Source organism: Dermacentor albipictus, unplaced genomic scaffold (genome assembly GCF_038994185.2).
Source record: "Dermacentor albipictus isolate Rhodes 1998 colony unplaced genomic scaffold, USDA_Dalb.pri_finalv2 scaffold_20, whole genome shotgun sequence".
NCBI classification, from domain to species: Eukaryota; Metazoa; Arthropoda; class Arachnida; order Ixodida; family Ixodidae; genus Dermacentor; species Dermacentor albipictus.
This window is the reverse complement of record NW_027225574.1, coordinates 575,079-592,760: the sequence shown is the minus strand read 5'-3', so window position 1 is coordinate 592,760 and position 17,682 is coordinate 575,079. Positions and strand designations below refer to the sequence as shown.

At 50.1% G+C, this 17,682-nt stretch overlaps 1 protein-coding gene across 1 annotated transcript in view; it reads left to right on the top strand.

Moving 5' to 3' along the window:
* LOC139052206 (uncharacterized) overlaps positions 1-11,136 on the top strand; it is a 31,083-nt gene extending 19,947 nt beyond the window's left edge. The window contains exon 3 of the mRNA XM_070529285.1: positions 6,925-11,136. Coding sequence (XP_070385386.1) covers positions 6,925-7,191 — 267 coding nt within the window. The 3' untranslated portion in view covers positions 7,192-11,136. The remainder of the gene's footprint in view (positions 1-6,924) is intronic.
* The last annotated feature ends 6,546 nt before the right edge of the window (positions 11,137-17,682 follow it).

The window sequence follows — 17,682 nt, the reverse complement described above, 5'->3', positions numbered from 1 at the left end:
GCGGATACCGTACTTTTCTCGGTGAGTGGTCCCATTGCCGAATTTTTCGAGCTTTACTGCCATACCACGCCGAACAGCCGCTAAGCCTGACCAGCTCGGCCTACTCCCCTGGAGAAAGCGCTGCGGAAGGGACTGTCCCCCCGTGCGGTCGTGCTTTTTCTGCAAGATGGCAATGCAAGTTAAAGTCGAAGGGGAGGACATTACCCCCGAAGAGCGGCTTGAGTCCGGGTGGACCACGGCCATTCCAAAGCGCAAGCAAAACGGTGTGCTCGAACAAGACGGGTACGCAACTTCGGCACAACGTGGTGGCGTTTCCGGTGGAGCCCGCACCCTCGCCGGCGTGGAAAAGCGTCTCGCCGCCGCATTGAGACTCCCCCTTCTACCGAAGGAGCACTGTAGGATCATCATTAGACTTTGAGGTGGCCGAAGGTCAAGAATGTTAGCCAAATCAAGGTGGGCCAAGCCCTAGCGGTGGCAGCACAACTCAGCCCGGCCGAGATAGCCGACGACATCGTGTGTCCCAACCTTGTGCAGTAAACGAGAAGGAAGGGGATTAACCGAGGGGCCCGATTTTTTTTATTAGTCATATCATAGGAAGCCAACAAACACTGACACCAAGGACAACATAGGGGAAATTACTTGTGCGTAATAAATGAAATAAAGAAACGATAAGTTAGTGGAAATGAAAGTGGATGAAAAAACAACTTGCCGCAGGTGGGGACCAAACCCACAACCTTTGAATGCGAAGGTTGTGGGTTCGCTCCTCACTTGTGGCAGGTTTTTTCGTCCACTTTCATTTCCGATAATTTATCGTTTCTTTATTCGAACCCTGTGCAGAACATTCTCGTCGTGAGTACACCAGCCGAAAAGAACGCCCGAGCATATTCTAGAACCGAAGCAATCATAGTCGGCATGGCCAGCTATGAGGTCAGCTCTTACTTGGTCGCACCGGTCATTACGTGTAAGGGAGTCGTCAGAGGCGTCGACCTGGTCTTTAATCAAGAGCAGCTCAGCAGCATGATTGTTCAACCGATAAACCCCAGAGCACTGGAGGTCAAGCGCATAAAGACCACTAGAACGATCAACGTTCTCTTCGACCGCCTGAAGGTGCCCAACTACGTCATGTGTGGGCCAAGTATGTTACGGTGTACGCTTTGCCGTCGACAAACGGATGTGTGCTACGAATGCGGAAGGTTAGGGCAGCCGGCCGATGTCTGCCCGGCGCCCGAGGACGTGATTTGCAGAAGCTGCAGGAAGCCATCTCCGTCCGAGGATCACACGTGTACCCCCGAGTGCGCCCTGTGGGAAGGGCCCCACCCTACAGCAGACAAGCTGTGCAAGCAGCGATTTCAAGTACCGTATGTGGTTCGCAGAAGAAGACGCGAACGTCAGTGCGCCAAACCACTTGCGCAAACGGTTGCCAACCAGTTGCGGAGCCGCAGCAGATCCACGTCGAGAGCGCCACGCTCTTCGTCCAGGAGCGGGCGCTCCTGCTCCAGGGAGCGCTGACGATCCAGGCGACCCTGACGTTCGACTGCAGGCACCGGCCGCTGGGAAGACTCGCTGGGCCAACTGTATCAAGGACTGTGTCAAGGGAACGTCACTCATGGTAATGAGGGAAGTATCACCACTGCCAGAGCATGGCGCGGCTAGGATCGCACAACTCAAGCGCGAAAACGCTTTGCTAAGGAGCGCCTTTGAGCGTCTTAAAGCAGAGGTAGACGAACAAAAAATTAGCGGCCACGTCGCCGCATTCGCAGTCGGCTCCCCCATTGGAGACGGTAGACACGCCCATTAAGATCCCGTCGGAGACGCCTGTAGCCGTGTTCCCCGCTAAGAAGAGAGCCCTGTCACTCTTACAAGATGAGGTACTGAAAGAGCTCAAATCTGAGTTTAAGGAATTTAAGACCGATATCAGAGAGTTTCAGACCGAATTGAAAAATACGCTCAAGTCCATTGGCGAGGCGTTCTCCGCTCTGAGCGTGAGAGTCGGAGCGCTCGAATCTGCTGTCGCTATTGGGTCGTCTGATTCGGCGGTTAGAGATCCGCCGCAGCAGAATACGTATTGAAATTATGAATCATGGACGGTCGACTTAGTAACATCGTAATTCGGCAATGTAACTGTTGTGGATCCCAGCGTAAGAAAGCGGTCCTTCATCAATTCATTAGACCTCATCCTAACAAGCCGCACATTATCCTACTCCAAGAAATGTTGACGGGCTCATTCACGCTATCGGAGTATAGGTCTCACTTTTCGGACAAGATAAAAAGGGGCCTCTACCCCCACCCTTGTCCCGAAGTTCACCACCATAGTTCACGATCTTTTTTTGAACCATCATATAAAACAGCACTTGTTAATCGAAGTCATACCAAGCGGGCAGCGTAGTAACAACCTCTTCGTCCTCAACATCTGCAATACACCTAGGAATATGAGACAACGCTTCACGTCGCTCGTATTCAAGGCAGTCGGAAAGGCGGGCGGGGCCCCACTCATAATTGCCGGGGACTTTAATGCCCCGCATCAGCAGTGGGGTTATCACCACGCTAGCGCAAAGGGTAGAGATCGATGGCAGTTGGCTTCGGACCACAACCTCATCCTTCCTTCCCTACCAGCATTGTCTTGTCATGCTCTAGAGACACCACTCCTGACCTCACCTTTGTGGCCAACTCTGGGTCGGTAACCTGGCACAACCTTTACGAAAGTCTTGGTAGTGATCACTGCATTCTCGTCACTTCGATGTAATTAGTACAGAGCAGGCCCCTAAGGGAATTCAAATTCACGAATAGGGACCTTTTCTGCAAAATCAGGGAGCAGGCTGCTGAGGATCGCGAGTCACCAGAATCTTTCGACCACTGGGTAGCACAACTCAGAGAGGATGTGGCTGCGGTTACCAAGCCCTTAGTTACTGACCTTAAGGTGGACAGGATGGACAGCTGTCTAGCGCAGTTGCTCGAAACTAAAAACGCTATTCTAGTCAAGTGGAAAGGAGAAAAGCTCAACCATAGGCTCTGCAAAAATATTGCTGAGCTGATCACGAGATTGAGGAACAGATGCTCTCTAGGCAACAGTGGGACGAGGTTTGTAGCTCGGTTGATGGCCAGATGCGCACGGGGGTAAAGAAAACTTGCTCAAACACCTGCTCAGAGAATCAAATTGGAAATCCAACCAGAGGGGGGAAATCTTCAAAATTCTCCATGTGGCCAAACAGGAAGACTCAGACCAAGAAATACTCGAAATACTCGTGCAGAAATACCTGCCGTTTGATCTGTCATGCGGCGCCGACTATACTTACGAGGGCTCGCACGCGGAGCCACTAGACGAACCTTTCAGCACGGCTGAAGTGAGGGAGATCCTCATGGGACTGAATGGGCAGTCGGCCCCGGGACCTTGCGGGATTTCTAATAGGCTCCTTCGTAATCTGGACGATGCTTCTGTACAGACGCTCACGGACGAGATTATCAAGGTGTGGGAACAGGGCGCCGTCCCGGAATCGTGAAAACTGTCATCAGTCTTCTTTATCCCGAAACCGGGACACCCGCTGGGTCTGTTTAATCTCAGGCCCATATCGCTTACATCCTGTATAGATGATGATGATGATGAAAAACGTTTATTTGCTCTATTTTAGTGATTTTTGCGGCTTCAGATGGAGACAAGGTGGCCGATCACGTCATTAACACCCGCATTTGTAAACACATTACACTGTTTCTTTCCGTTCAACATGATTGGCTTCCGGCCGGCACTTTCGACCCAGGACACCATGAAGTTGATCAAACATCAGATTATCGGCGTTCAGACGAGAAATGTCAGGGCAGTCCTGGGACTTGACCTGGAGAAAGCCTATCAGAATCTCTCGCACATGAATGTTCTCATATCCATTTCTGGTTTTGGCTTGGGGCATAGATTCCATGCATTCATCAGCTCCTTCCTCAAAAACAGAACGGCCACGATTAAGATAGGAGATATCGAATCAGAACCCCTCGTACTTGGCTCCAAAAGTACTCCGCAAGGTTCGGTGGTCTTACCACTTTTATTCAACATTGCTTTCTGTGGACTTTCCAAGAGGCTCTCGCAAGTCGAGGGCATACATCATGCCCTTTACACCGGCGACATCACCATCTGGTATACAGGCAGCAGCGAGGGTAGAGTAAAGGACGCTCTCCAACAGGCTGTGGATTACAGCGAGGCTTTGCTTAGTACAACGGGACTCCGGCTCTCTCCGAGAAAGTCGGAAATTTTGCTGTACAGACCCAAGAGAAGGGGTGTCAAACCTAGGGCTGGGTCTCCTTCTCAGACGTCAATATGAAGCTTCTCACCAGCTCTGGTCATGTAATTCCTAGGGTAGAGGTCATGAGAGTTCTTGGCATGCTTATAGAGGCTAATGACACCAATGGGCAGAACATCAACAAGATCACAGCTAAAACTGAAAGCATGGTTCGGCTTAATACTAGAGTCTCCAATTTTCAGGTAGGACAATTTACTAAGGTTGTTCCCCACTTTTTTAATGAGCCACATTACCTACGTTGCTGCCATGCACTGCTGGCAGAGTTGTGAAAAGATTAAGCTCAATTTCCTGATCCGCAAGAGCATGAAGAGAGTGCTAGGGGTCCCTTCGCGTACTTACATGGACAGGCTCATGCAACTGGGTATTCACAACACGCTGGAAGAGATAATCGAGGCACAGCATACGGCTCAGATGGCCAGACTCTCCTCCTCGGCCGCAGGCAGGATCATCCTGGCCGTTCTAGGGTGTAGTCCAGCTTTAGAAGAGGAACGCAAACATAATCTCACTAAGGTGCAAAGGTCTTACATTACGGTTTCCCCTTTTCCTCGCAACGTGCACCTACAGCACAATGCGGGGATGCGGACGGCCAGGGGTGAAGCCCTGCTCAAAGACGTTCGTGCAAACCCGGAGTCTGCATGCTTCGTAGACGTGGAGCAGTACGGTCGATCGGCCAACTTCTCGGTCGTCACGATTGATCACACAGGTTCTGTTCTCCACTCCGCTTCTATCAGGAACGCCACTCCCGCTAAGGCTGAGAAGGTAGCTATCGCCCTCGCTCTCCTTGATGATACCAAGCAACAGATCTGCACAGACTCACGAGCAGCGGCCAGGGCCTTTGCGTCCGGAACGTTATCAGCTGAAGTAACTCTCATTTTATGTCATAGGGATATTTCTCCTCACACAATCATCCGGTTTCCGGCTCACCTCGGATCACATCTGGCCTCCATGGCCAACCTGAACGAGATCGCCCCCGTTCGAGCGCGCGAACTCGCCGTGCTGGGCAGCCTGGGGGATCTTCAGACTCCAATCTAGCGTTCTTTAGGGACGTTCTCCTCACTTTTAATGAGATCATCAAACATTATCAATTGGGCAGGTGGGTCTTCCCCTTCCTCATGAGAAGCCCTCTGGAGCACAGGCATCTACCTTCCGCATGATTCATACCGGGTATTACCCCAGTCTTTATTCCCACAGCCAGTTCTCGAAGGCCTTGTTCCAACATGCCCAGATTGTGGCGCCTCTTGTACGTTAGACCACATGCTCTGCTAGTGCCCCTCAATACAGGGTCCTCAACACACGACCTAAAGGAATGGAGCTCCATGCTCAGGAGCTCAGACCTTCTACGTCAACTCAGGGCCGTCCAGAGGGCCCACGACGCGGCGGTGAGGCTCGGCCTACCCGTCCCGACGTGGGAGCGGCCCTCTGCTCTATCACCTTGAGCGGTAGCATACCTCAGGACCTAAACAAAGTTCTCCGTCCGTCCGTCCGTCCGTCCGTCCGTCCGTCCGTCCGTCCGTCCGTCCGGTGGTCCGTCCGTCCGTCCGTCCGTCTGTCTGTCTGTCTGTCTGTCTGTCTGTCTGTCTGTCTGTCTGTCTGTCTGTCTGTCTGTCTGTCTGTCTGTCATGTGCCCATACAGCCATACTCGGCGTCATGTTAAAGATACGCTCAAATTTTCTGTTACAGTTACATAGAGCTGGCATCATCCAATCACGGAATAAGTGTCACACGGTGGTTTGACGCTAAAGGACCGGCTGCAGATTCGCCGGCGTCATAGTTATTGTATTGCAAATGACTACATAGCGTCGAGGCGCAGGCCAATACAGGAACCAGAGAGCGAACGACATTCTGGTTCACCTTTTTTTCCTGGATGCAAAATACTGCTAGTGCGAAGCTCCTCTTGCGATGCACGTGCTGTCCTTCATTCGCAGTGAAGGATTTCGCTTCATTCGTAGTGAAAGAAAAGGATGGCGCGCGTGCGGTGAGAAAATAAAACACGCACGATTTAATTAGCAGGACCCCATCATCCCATTATTTTGTTCCATTATTTTCCGGTCAAGACGATCGCGGCTTACTGGAGGCCATGGGCGCGAAAAAAAAAATGCGTCCGATTGTGCAGTGTATCGTTTCAATTAATTCACGTCGCATCGCTTTCCGTCAAAACTACACAGCTTTCCTCAAAGAAATTACTCGAGGGAAATCTGACACTATAGTGTGCACGAGAGCTGCAAGCACGGTGGTTCGGCCAGCACGGGAATGGTGCGTGAAGGTCGATGGAGTTGCCCATAAAATTGGTTCTTCTGGCTATGAACGATTTTGTGCATTTCAAATGGATCACATTCAGCGAAGCGTTGGGTTATAAGTGCAACAGTTCGCAATAACTACGCGTCTTATTGTCTTCGTGCATTTAGAGCAAAAACAATTCTTGCAAATTAGACCATAACAGCAGGTTAAGGGTAATAAATAAGGCCACGAGCACGAGGATTAAAAGAACAAAAAATCACGCACTATTACCATATCATTTACAGGGCATGGCTGAACGAGGGCGGTATCAGAGCCCTCTACATATAGTAATTTTAGTACTAAACTCCGCGTCCAGCCGTCTCGCAAAGGACGGGCGTTTGATTGTCACATCATAACCGCGCAGGTGACCCGCGTGGACTACAGCGTGGACCCGGGCGGCGCCATGCGGCCCTTCTCGATCGAGCGCAACTGCAGCGAGCACTGCACCACCGAGTGCGTGGCGGTGGGCGAGCGGCTGCGGCTCTACCTGTGCCACTCGTGCTGCGCCGAGAGCCTCTGCAACACGGGCAACGAGGCGCGCGCCCTGCTCGAGGAAGGGGGCCGGGCGCTGCTCTCCTCGCGTCGGCTCACCGTGCCCCTGCTCGCCCTGCTGGTGGCCGCGTGCCTGTGAGCGAAGACGTTTCCCGAATGGAAGCCGCGGTTGAACTCGCCCAGAGACGAGCACGATTCTCACGTACGCTCGTCGTTCGAGTCGTGAGAAGTAGTGCGTCCCGTCTTTCTTTCTTTTTTTTTTCTTGCTTTGAGTTGCGAAGAAGCAGCGCCGTACGGTACCCCGGACTCCTGTCGGGTGTGCTACGTGTTCCCGTTTTTCTTGCGGTTTATTCCACGACGATTCTATTCCGACTTGCCCGACTCGCTGTTGTTATACAGGTCCACATAATTTGTCTCTTGGCTGGTTGGTTTGAACCTAGCGAAATTACAGTTGCACTGCGCAAGCTTGGACGAATCAACCCTGTAAAGGAGCACTTGGTAGTTCGCACCTGACGACGTCGCATGTTGTCGCATATAACTTGAAGCAACGCGAATGGATGAGGGCATGAACAAGAAAAACAACCACGACGGGACGAACGGTGACTGCCAACTGAAGTTTATTCCAGAAGGCACCAGTCATTTGTAATCAGTGGAGAACACAAGAACCATCGAGATCGACAGGAAAGCGCATATAGGGACACTACAAGTGCAGGTGTTTATCTACTCCCGTTTCTTGCATTCGACCAAGCTCCTGCAGTGAAAATCTAATTCGCGTCGTTCGGGTTCCGTTTGTGCCGTGGTGGAGAGACAGCACTTGGCGCTTCACGAATCGAGCTGTTCACCGTGGAGGAGCTCAGTGGGAGTTATTGATCACATTTGGAAGCATTGGTATACCTAACACACCTGTACAGGCCTCGATAAGTGATACGACAACAGCGTTCTCCATCTGAGGGCGAGGCACTCGGGCTCTAGAAGATGCTTATACGTTCAGCGAAAGGAGCACGTTTTGGGCATGCGCCTTAAATTTGGCTGGATCTCAGTATTAAAAATAAATACTTTTTAGAGAGCAGCGAGGTCACAACTTCCGGCGCACACTTCTACATTATTTTCTCTCGTTATGGTTGATCATCAGGGGCTCTCGCATATAGTGCACCACCTCTTGGGCGTATTTCTTATATAGTCCCACGGTTGCAGTGCCGTTCTGGACGAGCGCGCACCATGATACCCAAGCTTACAGCGAATTAAAAGAAAACGCCGCGGCTGCGAGCCAAGCGAAGAAGCAGCTGCACGTGGAGTGCGGTTGACTGGCCGGGAATCAGAGTCATCACTTATACTTTTTTCCTACCTTGAGGGATGTACCGCGATGCCCGTGGTCTTGCGAGTTTATAATGAAACTCTGCGGAAGGTGTGGCAGGAGCGGGTGAGTGAGCCACGTGAGGTCGCAACTTTTGGTGCCGCAGCGCTTCCTGAGATCATCCTTTTACAGAGCCGCAACATTACAAGGCCCATCGGTGATGTGCCGGCGCCCGCGGAACCAGGTTGCCGCGGTGTCGCAGCGTGACGCACAGTGGAATGGGACGTGACTCACAGCTCCACTTCGTGGGCCATTGCAAATTCTCTTTTTAAGAAAGTGGCGCAGCTACTACGAAGCTCCCTGAAGGGGGCCAACTGAATTCACAAAGCTTTTCTTTCGAAGGAACGCTTTTACCTTTTGTCGGTACAGCATTTCCCATAGGAATAATACATGTTTGCTATCGTAATTGGGCGCCGCTCGTTTTCATAAACCCTTCTTTCTACACTCCATCTCAGCAATTCCATGCAGTTAAGCGGAAGCTATATTGGTTGCGTCAGCCATGCCAGAAAATAAAACCGGAACAAGGACTCCTCCATTGTCAGCCTCTGCGGTTGGCTTCCGTGCGACGCCTGCTGAATGGAAGCTTCACGAAAGTATCAACGGCGCATAGTGGGCGAGCCTTCTTCTTCCCTTACTTCTGTTGAATACACAACCCTCTCTGGTTTCTGACTGGCTGACACGAACTTCGCCTTCGCCGCACTGCGCGGAGTTGGCGAGATGGAGTACAAGGTATACGAAGTATTTTTGTGAACACGGTGCCCAGAATTTAGTCGAACGTTAGTGTTGTGACATAGTTATTCGACTAACTGTTTTATATATGCTCCCGTTATACTGTTGTAAAAGATGTCCTTCTCGATAAGTAGGTTGACTGTTAGGCGGCCACTGGCCTTCGCACGACGTGACATTGATTGTTAGTTTTCTCGTTCTTTTTTTTAGTGACCTGGACGCATATAAATAAGAATGACCTGTAGCAGATAGCAGGTACACTTTGACCACTATAGCTGGACTGTACCATATAGATAGGCGGACATACCTTGCTGGAGGAAGCAGAATGGTCGGTTGGTTAGATAACAAAATTTCCTTTAAACTGCTTTCTGAAAACTGAGTTTACGGGATGTGTTTGCATTGCAAGGTTAGAAGCCTGTTCTTTTATTTTATTTTTCAAAAGCCATTCCAATTTGTGAAAGTTTTTCAGCACAATTGTGGGCTAAGCTATCGGGTGTTGAAATTGCAATTCAAAACGTCGATTGAAATGCTGTGGAAGATAAAAACAGCCGCACCACCAGTGCTTCGGCTCCTATTTTTCAGTAACACGCATGGCGTGTAGGGATAATTTCAACTCATTGTGTTGGACGTGTCTCTCGAACAACCTATATCTTCATTTCAGCAAGCGTGGCTCTTAGACAATGCATATTTCGAACTGTGGTTTTCCGAAATTTTCTTCGCTAATTCTTTTTTTCTTCTTATAGTAACGAGGGGCCATTTCGGAGTTTGCTTGACATATACACGTACTAGAATACTGCGTCAGTAAGAAAAGTTTGCAATATTTGGGCGTCATTGCCACGACGAAACATTTGTCCGGCAGAACCTGTAAACGCTGTGCTTCATTATGTAACAGTGTTCACTGCAAAGCCCTGCACCAAGCCGATTTCTCAAAGTCCATAGTTTCGAAGAAAATTTTAAAGAAAATTCGAGGTGGGTAGAGTGATATAACGCGGAATGATCGATAGATATAATTATTCCTTATGACAAGCAGTTTAATGAGTCATGTTAGCTAGCTTGATATGCGAATAAGAGGCGCGTCGCGGAGTCATTGCCTGAATAAATTGACGTTCCATTTGATTCAATTGATATTCTAAATGAAATTGAGTTACTGAAATCATTGGTTAATTATATCTCGAAGAACGGTGGCGCCAGTGATGTTTACAAAATAGAGCGGCTTCAGGAGACAATGACAAGGTTCGAATCTGCACTTAAGGATGCATCCGAAACTCGGTATAATAACGGCACATAATTCGTAATATTTTGTCATTAAACTTCTTGACGCTTGTTCTTTGTCTTGCAGGTTGTTATATGTCCGCTTCTCCAGGTAACATAGCTTCAAATACAAAAATGACGATATTTGCTTTCATGCGGCGCATTAGAAAAATTGATCCAATTAAACAAACCAAACAGCTTTACATTGGCAGTTCACGTATACATTATTACATCATCGTGTACGCTTCTAGCAACTCTACTGCGTTGAAATGTTTGACTGTTAATACTGGAGGGCAGACGGTTGCAGTTCCTGAGAGGATGTTATAAAGTTATGGTGAAAAGGTCAAAAAAGTTTTCAGATAGCAAGAAATTTGTCCGTATACGTTTCTCTTACGGCACTGCAAGAATCACACGTGGCAATGAACACAATTAAATACGATTAATTGATAACGAGTGTAGTCTCATGGTCCCTCAAATCAACAGTTCCTGTGCCAAAGTTTGTATTCGTCTCGCTTGTCAGGTTTATTAGACATCGGGACAAACTTGTTGCAGCGCGGTTTAGCTGATGCCTCAACGGGGCCTGTCTATCCTTCCGCCTGTGTGTTTTGTTCTTTGGTTTATTTTAGATTTTACAGCGAGTGCAAACCGGCGCTGGAACTCACGGGCTTGGAGCTACGTGTTTGGAGCCTTTTCAATCATTGTCATTCCCGTAAATATTGTTAAACAAATAAATGATTCAGAAACGCTGTATCACATGCTGTCAACTGTCCAACTTTCGCTTCACTTTCTGCATGGGAAGAACGCTCTAACTGAAGGGAAAGGTGACTCACAAAATATCAATAATGAATCAATTTTCATTGCTACAAAATAAGTACAAAGGCGCATGATATGTGAACAGCGTTACAAACAGTTTATAGTGCTCCATGGAATCGCTATATACATATCAAAGCTAGAGGACCAACTGCTGTCGAGAAATATCCATGCTAGATACAGCACGATTCCGTTTTTCGCAGCGGCTGATATCAGAGGACAGAAATTCCACAACTAATTACAATGATCAAACAAAAAATTAAACAAAAATCATCAATTACCTTTTTGTATTTATTGGAATGGTTAGAGCATACATTTATAGAGCACGCCCAAAGCCTGTAATTCTCGAAGGAGATTGCATATTGGTAAAGAGGTTAACGGCACGATTTCACGCACGCATTTATCCGCCACCACAATCTGTTATCTATACGCTCGTTTTAAGAAATCGCGTGTCTACCATATATAGCGTGAACGATATGCCATCGTGTTGCGCCATCGCCGCAAGTTGAAGCTGGAAGCAGCAGCTTAACAGCCAGCAAATCAGCTTATCAGCCAGCAAATTGCAACAGCTTCGTCCGAGTACCTTGTCCCAGGAACGCGCTTTGTCGGGACACGACACCTCCACACTTTTACGCTCCCTGTTGACCCAGCAAGGGGGCGGGGGTACATGTGGCTGTTACCACGCTGTCATCATCGCCGTTTTTCTTCCTCCATATCCCTCCCTTCTGGCCCCATTTCTTCTGCACTGGTCAGTATGAGCTGGACTATCCCGCCCGAGCACGTCCTCTCCATGCCACTCCTCCTGCAGCCACGTTCAGGGAATTTCCCAACAGCAAAGCGCCGCATAAAAACGTGGTACCTATACTCCTGTGGCTCCAACACTGAGCCGTTCGTAAATAAAGTTGATCTCTTTCGCGACATGGTGTATATGGAGGCTGTCACTGAAGGCGGCTTCACTGCGTCACGAATAACATAAAGCTCCGCACTATAGAGAGGCCTGTCCTAATTTCTTTTCAAGGCACTGTTATGAAGGTTAACCGATCCAACCGAATCCGTCTGTACTCGGCAGTGAAGTATGTTCTTGATGCGGCGGATGTGCCAACTTGTACATGGGATTAAGAAAGAGGTAAGCTGAACGTTTAACCTGATATTTATTTATTTGTTTATTTATTTATCAATATTGTAACCCTTGAAAGTCTCATACAGGAGTGTACATACAAACAGTACAAGCATGCATGCCTTTTGTCATATAGACAATGACAATGATGTTTATTTGCATCAGTACATGACGCGAGGGGCATGCAGAAAAAGCTGCCACATGTACAGCTTAACGAAGGCGTTTGAGCGGCGTTAGCAAACACAAAGCCAGTACATCATTGTTTACAAATGCCAGTTACACAAAACTGAGCATCGCGAACCATGCGAAGCAAATGTGAAAAAAAAGATGGGCCAATCCCGATGATAGTGCAATGCCGGGCCGACCCGCGGCATCAGTGATAGAGGTGTTAAGTACTCCCATCGTGGGCCGATCCCGAAGTTACTGAAATGCCGGGCTGACCCGCGGTGGCAGTAAAGTAGGCGTTAAGCATTCCCCATACGTGGGCCAATCGCGAAGCTTGTGCAATGCCGGGCCGACCCGCGGCTCAAGTGAAGCAGGCGTTAAGCACTCCGCATAACATGGACCGATACCGAAGTTGTCGACGCGCAGCTGAAGTGAAGGAGGCGTTAAGCACTCCTAATACGTGGGCCGATCCTGAAGTTAGTACACTGCCGGGCCGACTCGCGGCGGAAGTGAAGCAGGTGTTAAGCACTCCCCTTACGTGGGCCGACCCCGAAGTTAAACGACCGCGGCGGAAGTGAAGCAGGCGGTAAGCACTCTCCATACGTGGAACGATGCCGAAGAGTATACAATGCCGGGCCGACTCGTGGCGTAAGAGAAGCAGGAGTTAAGCACTCCCCATACGTGGGCCGATCCCGAAGTAGTCGACCCGCGGCGTAAGTGAAGCCGGCGTTAAGCACTACCCATACGTGGACCAGCCCGATGATAGTGCAATACGTGCCCGACATGCGGCGGAAGTGAAGCAGGCGCAAAGCACTCCCCATTCTTGCGCCAATCCCGAAAATAGTGCAATGCCGGTCCGAACCACGGCGGAAAAAAAGCAGGCCTTAAGCACACCCCATACGTGGACCGGTCCCGAAGTTAGGACAGTACCGGGCCGACCGGCGGCGTAAGTGAAGGTGTTAAGCACTCCCACACATGGGCCGATCGCGAAGTTAGTGAAATGTCGGGCCGACCCGCGGTGGCAGTGAAGTAGGCGTTAAGCACTCCCAATACTAGGGCCGATCGCGAAGTTGCCGACCCGCGGCGGAGTGAAGCAGTGGTTAAGCATTCCCCATACGTGGGCCTATACCGAAGTTAATGCAATGCCGGGCCGACCCGCGGCGTAAGTGAAGGAGGCGTTAGCACTTCCATACGTGGGCTGATCCCGAAGATAGTGCAATGCCGTGCTGACACGCGCCGGAAGTGAAGCAGGCGTTAAGCAACCCCACACGTTGGCCGATCGCGTAGATAGTGAATGAATGAATGAATGAATGAATGAATGAATGAATGTTTATTTCATTTTGAATACACTTTCAAAAAAGGTGCAGGGGCAAAAGGCGCACAGCGCCTGACTGGGGCCCCTGTACCCCCAATATAAGCTGTTATACATTATTTAGTGGTAGTTCATTGGCAGTGAGTGGACACACACAGCGTTACACATTTTAACACATTATGCACGAGTTTACACAAACTGAGAACAGAAATAAAGTTTTGGGTTACAGTTTGTTTACTAATATAGATAATATAGATAATAATATATAGTTCACAGTCAATGACGTAAAGGGTATACAGGTAAATTACCATAGTACACTAAAGGGCAGCAAATAACCATGAACATGTACGTATCCACGTAAAACAGAAAAAAATGGGTTATAATATATTTATGTAGCAATAATCACTCTCTCAAACACTGTGTTAGTAAAAATTCCTTCACATGGTTTTTGAAGGCGTTTCTTGTCATAATGAAATCAATGTTATCTTCTAGCTTATTTAGGATTGTTGTGCAAAACCGGCCCGACCCGTGGGGGAAGTGAAGCAGACGTTAAGCACTCCCCATACGTTGGACGATCGTGAAGCTAGTGCAAAGGCGGGCATACCCCAGGCGGAAGTGAAGCAGGCCTTAAGCACTCCCCATACGTGGGCTGGTCCCGAAGATAGTGCAATGCTGCGCCGACCCGCGGCGTAAGTAAAGGAGGTGTAAAGTTCTCCCATACGTGGGCCGATCCCGAAGATACTAAAATGCCGGGCCGACCCGCGGTGGCAGTAAAGTAGGCGTTATGCATTCCCCATACGTGGGCCGATCGTGAAGCTGGCGCAATGCCGGGCCGACCCGTGGCTCAAGTGAAGCAGGGGTTGAGCACTCCCCATACGTGGGCTGATCCCGAAGTTGGTCGACCAGCGGTGGCAGTGAAGCAGGCGTTAAGCACTCCCCATACGTGGGCCGATACCGAAGATAGTGCAATGCCGGGCCGACCCGCAGCTGAAGTGAAGCAGGTGTTAAGCACTCCCCATACGTGGGCCGATTCCGAAGATAGTGCAATACCGGCGCGACCTGCGGCGGATGTGAAGCAGGCCTTAAGCCCTCTCCATACGTGTACCGGCCAGATGATAGTGCAACAGCTGCCCGACCTGCGGCGGAAGTGAAGCAGGCGTAAAGCACTCCGCATTTTCGCGCCGATACCGAAGATAGTGCAATATCGGCACGACCCGCGACGGAAGTAAAGCAGGCGTTAAGCACTCGCCATACGTGAGCCGATCCCGAAGATAGTGCAATACCGTCGTGACCTGCGGCGGAAGTAAAGTAGGCGTTAAGCATTCCGCATACGTGGGCCGATACCGAAGTTAGTGCAATGCCGGGTCAACCCGCGGCTGAAGTGAAGCAGGCGTTAAGCCCTCCCCACACGTGGCTCGATCCTGAAGATTGTCGACCCGCGGTGGCAGTGAAGAAGGTGTTAAGCACCCCCCCCATAACATGGACCGATAACGCAGCTGTCGACCTGCGGCGGAAGTGAAGCAGGCGTTAAGCACTCCCCATACGTGGGCCTTTCCCAAAGATAGTGCAATGGTGGCCCGACCCATCACGGAAGTGAAGCAGGCTTTAAGCGCTCCCCATACGTGGCCGATCCCGAAGATAGTGCAATGCCGGGCCGACCTGCGGTGGAAGTGAAGCAAGCCTTAAGAACTTCCCATACGTGGGCGGATCCCGAAGAAAGTGTAATGACAGGCTGACCCGCGGCGGAGGTGAAGCAGGCATTATGCACTCCCCATACGGGAGCCGATTCCGAAGATAGTGCAATGGCGGGTCGACCCGCGGCTGAAGTGAAGCAGGCATTAAGCACTCCCCATACGTGGGCCGATACCAAAGTTAGTTGACCCGCGGCGAAGTGAAGCAGGCGTTAAGCACTCCACATACGTGGGCCGGTCCCGAAGATAGTGTTATACCAGGCCGACCCATGGCGGAGGTGAAGCAGGGGTTAAGCATTCCCCATACGTGGGCCGATGTGGAAGGTAATGCAATGGCGGGCCGACCTGCGGCGTCAGTGAAACCGGCATTAAGCACACCCATAAGTTAGCCGATCCCGAAGGTAGAGAAATGCCTGGCCGACCCGCGGCGTAAGTGAAGCAGGCGTTAAGCACTCACCATACAAGGGCCGATCCCTAAGATAGTGCAATACCGGCACGACCCACGGCGGTCGTGCCGTGACTATGTCACCCAACATACAGCTTTTTGTGCAGGTCTTGTACGCGCGCAATGCCTTCGTCTTCCATGGGATAACATCCCTCTCGAATGGTGGATGCTCGGAGCTTTGCTGCAGGAGTATCGGATCAACACGCATGAACCCAGACAGGGATTGCGCTACATCGTTCACGGAAAGCTGCACGGTACTGCTGCCAATGCCACACGTGGAAGCCACCTTCTGCGCATCTTCGTCGAGCACAATGACCACGGTATACGCACCCAACAAGGACCTGCTGCTGCCTATAAATTGGAGCTCACCGAGGGACAGCTTCAGTGGGCACGGCAACACAGCCGTGACTATGTCACCCAACATACCGCTCTTTGTGCAGGTTAGTCATACAAAATTGGAGGACGCTTAAGCTTCGCCTTCAAGAGTGGAACGCGATAGCGTTATCGCACCCCGTTCGCACCGCCTACTCAAACGCGCTACGCCAGCCAAACGTCGCGATCGGCACAGATAGCCGGGCCCCGACGCGCCATGAAGGCGGACGCGATCATGGGGCGAGTGGCGCGCCACGTGTCGAGGCAGCGCCGTACATTGCGAGGAGGGGGCCTTTTGTGTTTGCCGCAAGATGGCTCTGCGTGTGCGCAGAGCGCAGAAGAAATATAGTGGAAACGTACTTCGCTACTCGTGAAACTGCAACTTCTGTAAGTTACATGGTCATAAATACCGATATACACCGCAGTGTAACTTTCTACGGCACGTTTCTAAAGTAACACCGCATTCACTAGAGGCGATTTTGTCCCTGTTTGAAGGAGCGAACTCGTGGCTGAGCGGTAGCGTCTCCGTTTCACACTCCGAAGACCCTCGTTCGATTCCCACCAGCCTATCTTAAGATGTTTTTTTATTTATGAAGTGCCTTCTGGGATTTATCGCTCACGGCCGACGCCGCTGACGCCAACGACACCGGCTTTTCTGCGACACGAGCTCCTTAACGCTGTCGCGTTAATATACTGTTTCCGTAGTGACGCCCTTTGTCTTTTAGTGTTGCCGTGCCCGCACACTGTGTTATGCAACTTTCCGGAGTGTATATCATTAGTGCGTTTGCTGCTTAAGCTGTCGGGTGACGTAGAAGAAAATCCTGGACCGGTAACAGAAGCGATGTTAGCAAATGTAATCCAGAACCAGAAAGAGATCCTGTCGAAACTCATTGAGGTTCAGACAAATCAGGCTAGCTCTGAAACGAAAATGCTTGAAATGCAAAAACTACTTCTTGCAATTGAACAGAAACTACAAACCTTTGACGATACTCAGCTCAGGCTTACAAACGTTGAAGCGCTTGTTGACAGGGGGGATGAAAGCGCGACGAGCCTTGTTAGACAGGCTGATGATTTGGACAACCGTTCTAGAAGAAATAATTTATTTAATTAGAGGCATGCAAGAAGGCGCGCAGGAGATTGAAGAAAGTCACTGATGAAGAAGTTTTTAGAGACATTCTGAAGGTGCAAGTAAGCTCCATTGAAAGAATTCACAGGCTCGGAAAGAAAACACCTGGGAGAAACCGCCTAATTATCTTTCGGCTAGCGGACTTCAGGGAGAAAGTAAAGGTTTTGAGCAATTGTACGAAGCTTAAAGATAAAGAGATAAGCATTAGCGAAGATGACTCCAAACGTGTAGTAGAAATTAGGAAGAAACTGTGGGACTCGT